Raw genomic sequence first — 12447 nt, 5'->3', positions numbered from 1 at the left:
TCCTTAAGACTGCTCTACTGTAAAGTGTCTTGAGATACCATTGGTAATGATTTGGCGCTATACAAATAAAAGATTGATTGATTGATTATTTGGATGTTTAGGACAGTTTTTTAGGGGTTTTCTCGATGGGCTAAACTTAGTTTTTGCTTCAAACAGACATTTTTTTTGTACCTCAGTTGAGTTGAAGTTCAACCTCACTGCTTCATACGGAGCCCCTAAAGGGACACAGATATTTTTTTTTATTTTTTATTGCGTGCTCACGTAAAGGTTCCACGCGAGCATGTGATACTAATACGTGTTCGTGTAAGGGGCAAGAATGTTTTGGGGTTTTTTTTATTTTTAATTGCGTACTCACGTAAAAGTTACACCCGAGCACTTGATACTAGTATTCCGTAAGTGAGCATGTAAAGATAATTGTTTACCCTAACCCACGTAAAAAATGTACGTGAACGCTTAAAACTATTACGTGCTCCCTTCAAACTACTTTCACGCACTCACATATTAGTTCCACGCGCTCGCGTGGAACCTTTACGTGAGCACGCAATAAAAAAAAATATCCATGTCCCTTTAGGGGCTCAGTAGCTTCAGCTTTGGTTGTACAGTACTTTAAAAGTCCCATGTCATGCTATTTTTCACCCATCTCCATTTGTTCTAAGAACCCCAAAAACATAGTATTTGAGATTTATTTTCCCAAACTCGCCTCTTTTCCTGCGTTTTAGCCTCTGAAAAGTCACTTTCTGAGCAACTCTACACAAACAGGCTGATTTGTGTCCTACTTATGCATATTAATGAGTGGGCGTGTCTATAGACAGGACACTGACTTCCTCCTCACGGCACGGTGACTTAGCGCCGGAGGACGCCCGCCCTCCTCCCACCCACTCCGTAGCCGAGCTCATGCTGCTTTATAAACACGAGACAGAGCGTGGGGGCGGGGCGTTCACCGGTACATACATAGACTGTAGAAAATACATACATAGCACTGCGTGAAGGACGCTGAAATTCTCACCGTCGTGGGCGTGTCTGTTTACATGTCAATCATGGCAGAGAGCTTCTTGGAGGCGTGGCTTCTCCAGCTCAGCACTTTTATGTTTAAAGCACAGAACAGTTGATTTAGCATAATATGAGCCCTTTAAAATGGTAGTTCTAATATGTTTTGAACCAATTTTTGGTATCATTACAGAGCTGTGCCACAATTTTTCATCAGTCTAGTGAAAAAATATTTATATTTTGGAAAAAGCTTATATTATTTTCAACTCATTCCAGACAGAAAACTGTGCTCAAAAGGATTCTCTCCATTGTTTTCATTAGGTGAGACGTGGGGGCCACTTTGGAAGTGGTTTGGCTCCCGGAGACACTGGTACTGGTGTGATCTGGTGTATTTACCTATTACAGACAAGTCCATTTGTACGGTGGCTGGGAAGTGTCAGTGACCTGTTTGCATTTGTGTTCGTTTCTGAAAATGCATTCACCTGACACTTCCCAGCCACCGTAGTTATAGACCTACACACGAAGACACAAATCTCATCACAGCACAACACACACACATAACCACTGTGTTCCGGAACAGAAATCTCTTGTGATCAAACGAGATCTAACAATGTGACCTATTGCTGCCAGAAACTCAGAACCTTTTCCTACCTCCTACTTGGAAAAAGGGATTTGGAACGCCACCTGAAGTCAGAGCTACTCAGAGAAAATCAATGTGGTCAGCCATGTTTGAGATATTTCAAAGTGCTGCTGCTGAACTCAGTTGAATTCGGAGATAAGAAATTTCAACTCAGAAATTCCGAGTTCCAATTTGACTACAACAGGCTGTATGATAATTTTTGTGTACCCCCAACTTTAACTATGACCTAGACAACTGTAATACCTTCCTACTTTTCTGTGATTTTCTATCATGTTGAGTAAAAAGTGAAAGACCAAACAGGTCACCACCCCCAAGTGGGACCCTGACAGTTTTTGTAACTAAAAACCTGTGTAAATAAATGTTAACTACGCCGACACCCGCTGAAGACTAGCAGTAATGGAAACAATGGATCAGCAGGATAATGATCTCTGCCCCTGCTACAATGTTCCGAAATAATCTGGGAATTGTTTCAGGAAAAGAAGTAGTTAAAATGTTGGCCTCCAAATTCCTCTAGGTTTTGATCAAATTCATCAGAAAGGATTTATAACAGTATGACTACGCAGTGTAGAAGCTAATGCTAATGCTAACGCAGTCTTTGGAGAAACTGATGGCATTTTAATTTCAGTGATTTCACTTTTTTTAAATTGTGATTTTAACATTACAGCTGATCTGACCCACTTATTACATTATTATAGGCAGGGGTATGTGTAACTCTGGTGTAATATAAAACGAGAATAAGAATGTTAAATGTTAAAAAAAAAACCTTATTACATGTAGGTTTTTTGTGCAATACATGTTTAAATAAGTACATTCAAAACAATGCGCTATCCTCAAAATGTTGTTTTTTGGGGTGTTGTCTCCAGGTTTACCCCTCTGTGTTATCACGGAATGGTATGGTCCTCAGTGACGTCATCAGCAGGCTGGCTGTAGTTTGTTTTGTTTTCTCTGGTCAGAGGCTGCGTCGGCGTCACGGCGTTAAGGAAAGGTGTTAGGAGAGGAGTTAGGAAAAGGGATAGAAACACCTCCATGGGCTGAGATTATTATACATTTAGACAACAGTGTGGTATCATTACCGATAATACATACCATTATTATATCCACAGCCCTCTGGAAACATGACATCGACGTTCAAAGAGGACCACTCGCACGGTGAGACGGAGGATGTGTTGTTTATTTAATGCAACGTTTTCTAAAATGTCTCTGCAGATCGATTTAAAGCACGTTCCTAATGTATTTCGTGTGAGGTTGAATGTTTACACTGTATTTTCACGACGGTTCGCGTTGGGCCTGTGGCTCAGGGTTTGTTGTTGTTAGCTGTCGTTACAGCTATAAATACGAACTTCGCTTCTCGGTACTTCGTTACTTCATCCCAATCTTCAATTGCATCATGTTTTCACCGTGGAGGGACACTCCAGGTCAGGTTGCAGGTGATTATGGAACTTACGGATCACATGAGGCTAAACGGAGCCTCGGCAGCTGGAAAACAAAGCTCAAACTTCCCGTTTATCCCGCAGGCCGTGAAGGCCTCACCAGGAACACACACAGGAAAATGACATTATACATTATACCAGAGATAATAATTAGTTAAATATACAAAGCCTGAGATCTAAACCTTGAAATAAAAGCCAAAGAGAGAAGACCAAATGAAACAGGATAATTTGTCTTTTTTTTTAATCCTAATATGTTAAGATTTCATTTATTTAGTCAACTTTTTAGAACAAAAGTTAATTTTTATTTATATATTTTTAATCTTTGTTTCAGCCTTACATTAAAGCCAAAAGTTATTTGTTGAATTGGTGAAGGTGATGATGAATGTAATAGTTACTCATGCACAAATAAATACTCACACACTGTATAGACAAGAATAAAAACATTTTTTTTTCAAAACACTGATTCCAAGACGCACTTTTTAAGTTTAAATGAGATATTATGTGGGACCCCCAACTCATTAATTTTGACAGTGATTATGAGTTACCAAGTGGAGAATGCACAAAGGCAATTTAGGGGCAGCTAAGTGGAGGGGTCCTCGGGTAAAGACGGGAGTATCCGAACAAATCGCCTGATGTGTGTGTTTCTCGGTTATGCAGATTAAAAAGATTTTAAACAACAAGGACACGCCTGGAAGACCAAGTGTGCAACAATTATTACAACGGTACCGATTTAAAAAGGAAAGAAAAAAACAAAGCAGAAAAGCATCCTACGCGGGTCGATTCACACCTTAGGGGTAAATCATACCGTGACCTTAGGAGGGCAAAATTACACAACAGGGGTCCATATTCTCAACAGCGCTGGCACAATTCATTTTAATTCCTGGAAAGTGTCGTTGGGAAAGCCATATGTACGTATGTATTTTTAGGCCTGGATACCGGACTCAAAACGCCACTCACTTTGTTTTTCTTGTTCTTCTTGTTGTTGTTGTGTACACTAGTTAAAATCGCTACTTCTCTGTTATTCGTGAACAGATCGGGCTGAAATTTGTAGGTATAATCTAGGGCTGAACGATTTTGGAAAATAATTGCGATTTTTTTTTTTTTCCCTCAATATTGCGATTGCAATTTAAAATGCGATTATTTTTTCAAGGGCCTCTTGTCATGTGTTTTTCAAGACTTAGACACGAACCGTAGTCTAAGAAGCAGAGCGTACCGTCCAATGAGCTGTCTGTATTTTTCACCTTTCCCTGTTTGTCCTAATCCAGAGGCCTCGTACTGGGGGGTGTTAAAATGGTCACACACACACACACACACAGCTCTGACCATATCTTCATTTCTTTGCAGATCATCGATGCGCAGAAGCCGTTAAGATCTGCAGCAAGTACCCGGACCGCGTTCCAGTGAGTTGTTGTTGTGTGCTTGTTGTGTGTTTGCATTGTTGCCTGACGTGTGTGCGTGTGTGTGTGTGTTTCAGGGTTGGGTTTAATTAATTTTTTTTGTTAAAATTATGTTTTCAAAGCATATTTTCGAATTACAATTAAAACGTATTTTTTCTCCTTAGAAAGTCAATTACAATTAGGTTCTCAATTACTGAAGTTCAATTACAAACAGGATAGGGGTCAATTATAATTGTATGTCGCGTAATTGATGGGTGTAATTTTAAAAATCTGCCGCTGTTGTATTCCTAATTAAAATGTAATTGAGTTTAGATAATTGACTTTGCAATTGTAATTGCCATGAAAATCCTATAAAAATTGTCAATTATACTTCAACGCAAAACTGGGGAACCATGTTGCAGTTCTATGTACAGTTCTACACATAATATATGTAGTTAACAATTATTAAAATGTGTTTCAAATCAAGCTTTCCCACTTTTTACCATTTAAAAAAAATTGAAATCTAGGGCTGTACTTTCAGGGGCTCTAGGGGCTCCGACGTCCACACCAAAAATATTAAAACTTATATTTTCATTGATTAGGAAGCCTAACAAGGTTATCAATAGATAGGTAAGAAACTAGATGATTGTATATGAGTGTATTTTACTGCTCATTTAGGACCCTTTATCATAAGAGATGCTTTTATTAGGTTATTTATTTCAGGCGTCATAATTGTGATTATTTGTAATGGAATTTTAGTAATTGAGAACGTAACACTTGATTTTGAAATTTGAAACGCTACTACTTTGCCAATTCTTAACCGATCGACACTATTCAAATATCAAAATGCTCCACTATATAGTGAAACTGCTGCTAAGTAAATTGTGAAATGCTAATACTTGTACTTTTAATGTAATATTAGAATTTATGCTTTTAATGTAAACTGCCATATCTCTGTTCATATTTAACTCAGAGACTAATATTTAGCACTAAAATGTAGCCCACTCTCTAATCTACAATGATCAGTAATTTGTAGCGGTTGCACGCTGACAAAAAGAATTTATATGAATTTTTTAATTAACACCATTTTTCATTAATAATGCAAATCTTAACCGATTTACACCATTCAAAGATCAAATTGTTCTGCTCCGCAGTGACAATCATAATATCTAATTTGTAGAATGATAACGCTCTTACTTTTAATGTTATTCAAGATTTTGTGCAACTTTTTGTGATCATGCAATGATTGAGTGTTTGATTAGGTCTGCTAGAGTGTGTCACCTGTTGTTCTTTTACTTTTAGCAATACTGCTCTTAAAGCTTTAATTCTGCAGCTACAATTTATAGCTTAAAATGTTGCTACAATCTTCTACTTTTTTTTAATAATTATACTTTAAGTGGGAAGGCTTTGCATTTCCTCTTACTTTGCTTCCACAAGGTGGACTTTTACTCTCAGCATCACATGGGCAGCTGTAGCTCTGTGTGATCAGATCCTGCTTCTAAGTTCAAGCGATCATCATGAAGACCCTGGTTCAAGTCCTGCTCTGGGCAGTCTCTTTAACTGTAAATAATTCTTTGTTCAATCTTCAATTACTGAACGAAATACTGTTAGTTATCTGTGGATTCGCATTCCCGGTTGCATTGTCGCAGAAATGCAAAGTTTCTAGTTGTAATTGACTTTCTGAGGATAAAAAAAAGTCATTGTAATTTAATTGTATTTGGGAAAAAAATGCTGGTCACTGTAGTCGTAATTGAATATAGGTGATTGAAAACAAAACTGCAAATAATCACAATTACTGAGCCTGAAATAAATAACCTATTGAAACCTGTGTGTGCGCGCGTGTGTGTGTCTGTGTGTGTGTGTGTCTGTGCGCGTGTCCCCTTCAGGTGATCATTGAGAAGGTCCCTGGCTCTCAGATCGTGGACATCGATAAGAGGAAGTATCTGGTGCCGTCGGACATCACGGTGGGTCAGCTCATGTGTATCATCAGGAAACGCATCCGGCTGCCGTCGGAGAAGTCCATCTTCCTGTTCGTGTCCAGGACGGTGCCACAGTCCAGGTCAGCTGTGGTGACGCACGTTCATGTTAGATTAACACCTCGCTACCAGAACAGCACGAGGCCGTCTGCCGTGACTGTGACTGTGTGTGAATCTGAGCCTCAGTGAGAGGTGATTCCCATCAGGACGTTAGTTTACATTCACACAGACCATCATCAATGCTAACTTTACGTGTATCACACATACATGTCGACCCCACACAGACTCCAACTAAACTAAACTCAGTATTTTCTAGGGATGTACCCAAATGAAAACTCTTGGCCTAAACAGAAAATGAGCAAACCAAGGTCGAAAACCAAAACATAGAAAAAAACATTGTGCAAATTATTAGTACCATTACATTTATGGCTCTGATTGTGTACTAAAATAAATGAAATTAAAACATTGCAATTGTACAAATTAATATTAATGCTTCAAAGAATAAATCAACTAAAAATACAAAAATATTTATTTTGCACTGACATTCCAACAATGCACAATATAAAATAAAATATGAAATTTAAATGTTTACCATGACCCCACACATACATTAGATCAGGGGTTTCCAAACTTTTCAGAATGTAAATTCCAATAATATCACCCATCTTTACATTTACCCACTTGTTTAATGGAGAACTGGTGTGACATTCAACAACAACAGTAGAGTTTCTACAGGACTGTTCCACAAACTAAGACATAAAAATGAATAAAAGAAGCTATATATGGAGCCTGAAACACACAGAGCTGATGATGTAAAGTGCTCCTATCTCTTCTCGCTGCTGAGTTTTGAAGCAGCTGTGGGTTGGATGCACTTCTGTGTTAGACGGCTCTACTTTCTGCAGCGGATGAATCTGAGTGGAGTCCTCTTTGTGTTGTAGCATGACGATGGGGCAGCTGTACGACAGGGAGAAGGACGAGGACGGCTTCTTGTACGTGGAGTACAGCGGCGAGAACACCTTTGGTTATTAAGGAGCCACCGACCAATCACAGCCCTCCCTCTGCCCCTGGAGAAAATGAAGAGGAACCTTGACCAAGTGAAGCGAGCTGACAGAAAGGAGCGTGTGTGTGCAGCACATCTGTAGATCCCGTGTTACAGGTTTAACATTTTTTCATAGCGTGATGTCATGTTTTAGGACGAGCCGCGAGACGTTTGATTGTTTGTTTGTTTTCTTCTATTCACCGTGAAACTAAAGTTTGATTTTATAGTCGGGAGGTTTAGCAACTTTTGACTTCAAATCATGATGCAAAGGTCCCCATTTGACATGGAAGTACCTTTAAACAATATAAATACATTTACTCTAAGACACAAGTGAGATCACACTGGCAAATTGGCGGCCATTTTTGAAAAAACACGTCTAATTCAAATAATACAAATTTGATAATAATAACACAAAGTGTGATCTCACTTGTGTCTTTGGATACATTTATATGACCCTACGTTACTTCCATACTAAATGTGACCTTTCATCATGAGTTGAAGTTAAACGCCTATTTTTTGGGCTAAACCTCCCTACTATTAGCGTATTGTTTGAAGACAATATTTAAAGAGTTTAATTTAAGTTTGTGATGGTGAGGTAGCTGGAAGACCTAACCAATAAAGACACTCTGCCTTCCTTCTGTGTCTCTTCTGTCTGTGGGAATGAGGAAAGTTTAGAAGCTCATTTCACGTCAACTTTTCTTTTTAAAGCACTGAATTTACATTTAGGGCCTGATTTACTAAGATCCCAATTAAAGCGAATAAATTGTTGCAGAGGATCGACAGGGAAATAAATTTCTTTCAGTTGATGAAATTTTCTGCCTTTTGGAGTGAAAATCAACAAATAATAAATTAGAGTCGCATCACATCCACTGTCGGATTTATTACTGAAAATTAAAGCTTGGGCGATGTTAATTCATGATATTCAATACTTTTTTAGAAATACATTAAATCTCCATAGTTTATGCCCGAAGGTGTAAAATTGTTCTAAAAAGTCCTTTTAATGTGTTTTGTTTTAAAAGGTGCATATATTTTGTTTATTGGTATACATTAAACCCATTTTTCTTATACACATTTTCACTACAGGTACCCTTTAAATTAGTTTTTGGGGACAAAGAACTGGCAAGTTAGTAATTAATAATCCTCGCGATCATTCAGACATTTTTAAACATATCTTTCCTACTAAAAGTTCCATCTGATTTAATTTTTTAAAAGTTATTACAAGGTAATAATCTTTTTTTCTCATGTCCAATTCTAACACAAGATAAATCATAATCACTGTATTCTATTGGCACAAAGTCACAATCCTAAGATTTAACGGTATTTAGATCAGCAGTGCAGCGGAGTGATATGATCCGTAAAAAGATGGCACAATACCACAGATGTCGCAAGTTCTGAGGGAGCGTGTCCTTGGCATGCCGACTGCAGGAATGTCCACCAGAGATGTTACCCGTGAATTGAATGTTCATTTTTTCTACCGTAAGCCGTATCCAAAGGCGTTCCAGAGAATTTGGCAGTACATCCAACCAGCCTCACAACCGCAGACCACGTGTAACCACACCAGCCCAGGATCTCCACATCTAGCATGTTCACCTCCATGATCATCTGAGACCAGCCACCTGGACAGCTGCTGCAACAGTCTGTCTGCATAACCAAAGAATTTCTGCGCAAACACGTCGTCCTCATTGGGGTCTCGACCTGACTGCAGTTTGACGTCATAACCGACTTGAGTGGGCAAACAAATGCTCACATTCGATGGCGTCTGGCACGTTGGAGAGGTGTTCTCTTCATGGATGAATCCCAGTTTTCATTGTTCAGGGCAGATGGCAGACAGCATGTGTGGGTGAGCGTTTTGCTGATGTCATCATTGTGGATCGAGAAGCCCATGGTGGTGGTGGGGTTATGGCATGGGCAGGTTTATGTTATGGACAACACGCACTTTATTGATGGCATTTGGAATGCACAGAGATACCCTGATGAGATCCTGAGGCCCATTGTTGTGCCATTCATCCATGACCATCACCTCATGTTGCAGCATGATAATGCACGGCCCCATGTTGCAAGGATCTGTGCACAATTCCTGGAAGCTGAAAACATCCCAGTTCTTGAATGGCCAGCATACTCACCAGACATGTCACCCATTGAGCATGTTTGGGATGTTCTGGATCGGCGTATATGACAGCGTGTTCCAGTTCCTTTCAATATCCAGAAACTTCACTCAGCATTGAAGAGGAGTGGACCAACATTCCACAGGCCATAATCAACAACCTGATCAACTCTATTTGAAGGAGATGTGTTACACTGCAAATGGTGGTCACACCAGATACTGACTGTTTTTTTGGCCCATTTTAGTCACTTTACACTCTTTTCTTGCCACGTTTTTGCCACTTTTGGACCATTTTTGGCCACCTGGCTGTTACCATGTCTGCCTCCACTCGCTCGTGGAAAAAAAAAAACATAGCGAACCAAACTGGCCCACCGTGATGATGCTAGGTATGCCAGATGGCCAGTCCACCTCTGCTTCAAGCTATATCAGGACATTTCTCATAATGAAAAACATAGGTTTAGACAGAAAGTTTGTGATTGTGTGTAACTTAGAAGGGATATTATGGGGCAAATGCAGCCATTTTGAAAATGATGACATCAAATGGGGTCGAGGGGCGGGTAAAATTGAACCCCAAGATTTTTGGCTTATATGAACCCCAACTAAGCCAAAACAACAATGAAAATCCATTTTGGCAACAGAAATGGCCGTAGCGACATACTGCACCAGACTACATCAGATGATGCTGGATCTTCTCACACTTAAAGTTCTCTCACCTCCTGAATTATTCGTCACTTTGTTTGCGTGGTGGAGAAGCGGCGAAGTGTCTTCACAGCGACATGTGTTGTTGTGGTGTGAGCTGGACACACAGATGGAGCTCTTTGAAGCGCTTCTCGCTAGTGTCTGTTACTTTGATCTGAACTGAGAAACAAAGAGAGCATTCACATGTCCAGCAGGTGAACATCTCATCAACACTATGAATGTCCTTTCATCAGCTGACTGCAGGGTCGGAGTCAATTATAATTATGATTGTAATTGGGTAATTAGAAATTAATTACAATTATAATGTAGTTATAATTTTAAAAATCTGTTTTTGCTGATATCAGAATTTTATTGTATTGAGTTCAGATAATTGACTTCTGAAATCTAAACTATATCATTTAAAAGCTGTCATTTACAATTTAATTAAATGCAATCCTGTGGAACAATCTCACAATTTTATGGCGTACACATACATAGTTAAAAATTATTAAAATATGTTTCATATCAACTTGTCCCACTATCTGTCAATTCTCTTGAGAATCATTTTACCATTTAAAAAAAAAAAAAAAAAGTAAACCGAGGGCTATACTGGCATAAAAAAAGGCTCAGACGCCCACACCAAAAATATTAAAACCAATATTTTCATGGATCAGGAAAGCAAACAAGGTAACCAAGATATGAAAAACAAATTAGATGATAGATAATCTTTTTATAGTGTATTTTACAGCCGATATAAGATGTGTCAAAAATGAGCCGTTATCATTGGAGATGCTAACAGAAAGCTAACACAAGAAGAGGAAGGTTAAGCTTCATGGGAAGGCTCAGTAATTTCGATTAATTGTAATTGAACTTTAGTAATTGAGGATGTGATTGTAATTGACTTTAAGGGGGAAAATAATCATTTTAGTTGTAATTGGAAAAAATGCAGGTAATTGTAATCATAATTGAGTTGTAATTGAACATGGATAATTGAAGACGCACTTGTAATAGAAAAATGGCTGACTCGGCACTTTATAGCAGGCCACGTTGTAAAAGAGAGTAAAACATGTCTTTGTAATCTGTGAAATATAAAATTATTAACAAATATTAGTGGTTTACCCAGACTGGATGATTAGAACTTGATGATTTTGATTCAAATCATTTTGAAAAACATTTCTGAAATTGTGATGCAGCTGTCACATAATAATCACCACTAGGGGCACTAAAGCTGATCGCGTGTTTTTTTCCGCCTACATTCCTGCTGTCATCATCTTGATGACCATCAGATGGCGCCATTTGGCTGACTTTGTTGTTTTTACCAAATGTATTGCATGATAAATGTATGACAGCTTTACTAGAGGTATAATACAAATGAAAACGTACATTTTAATTGTTCATTGTTTTACTATCTCTTTAAAATGCAAGTGTTTAAGCATTTGTGTCATCTTTGCTTGTTTAGTTAATAATTAGTCATTTTACTCAATTTTTAACATTGCTCTTGTCATTAGTACCAACCACCACTAGATGGAGACAAATACAGATTTTCAAGCTGCAGCTGGTGTCTTGTGTTTTAACACTCTGAGGTCGTTAAAGTTTTGAATTGTTTTTTTTCCTTTTACCATAAGGCCACAAGTCAAGGAGAGAAATAAGACGAGAGTTACATGGGTGAGCTTTATTTTGAAGAAGGCTTGATATGAGAGGAGAAGCAGCTTCCTGTGAGCGAGCCCACGTGTTTCTGCTGTTTTAATCCATCACCTTCATCATCAGGCTTTACCTTCATCCCCTCGTTTGGTCATGGAACACGGATGCTGCATTCAGGGGCACTCCCGGGATTTGGGAGGAAATGCATTTGTTGTGTGATGAAAAACAAACAGAGGAGGAAACAGAAGAGGATGTCGTGTTCATCCTACAAAGCAGCAACACTCAATCGTCAGTGTGTGTGTGGTGACTTCATTCTTGTGCCTGTGCAGCTTTTATAACCATGTTATGAAGGGAATACGCTCCAATCTGGCAACACTGTCCCTAATTCAGACCAAAGATTTTACAAAATAAAAGCTCTAAATATCATCATTAAAAAAATGATTGAGCTATGTTCACACTGGAGACAAATGCGACCAAAATCTGATGTTTTTGCCCATATGCAACCTGTATCCGATCTGTTAAAGACAGTCTGAACAGCACAGTTCCAATTTTTTCAAATACTTTTGTATGTGGTCC

At 38.7% G+C, this 12447-nt stretch overlaps 1 protein-coding gene across 1 annotated transcript; it reads left to right on the top strand.

The window, feature by feature from the left end:
- Nucleotides 1-2551: 2551 nt before the first annotated feature.
- LOC114454035 (gamma-aminobutyric acid receptor-associated protein-like 2) lies at nucleotides 2552-8082 on the top strand. The gene is made up of 4 exons (XM_028434115.1): nucleotides 2552-2776; nucleotides 4402-4457; nucleotides 6320-6492; nucleotides 7348-8082. Exons 1-4 carry the CDS (start codon nucleotides 2743-2745, stop codon nucleotides 7436-7438), a joined length of 354 nt encoding a protein of 117 aa, XP_028289916.1. The 5' UTR covers nucleotides 2552-2742; the 3' UTR covers nucleotides 7439-8082.
- The last annotated feature ends 4365 nt before the right edge of the window (nucleotides 8083-12447 follow it).

The sequence above is a fragment of the Gouania willdenowi genome, chromosome 3, assembly GCF_900634775.1.
Source record: "Gouania willdenowi chromosome 3, fGouWil2.1, whole genome shotgun sequence".
Taxonomy (NCBI): domain Eukaryota; kingdom Metazoa; phylum Chordata; class Actinopteri; order Blenniiformes; family Gobiesocidae; genus Gouania; species Gouania willdenowi.
This window is presented reverse-complemented; position numbering and strand designations above follow the sequence as displayed.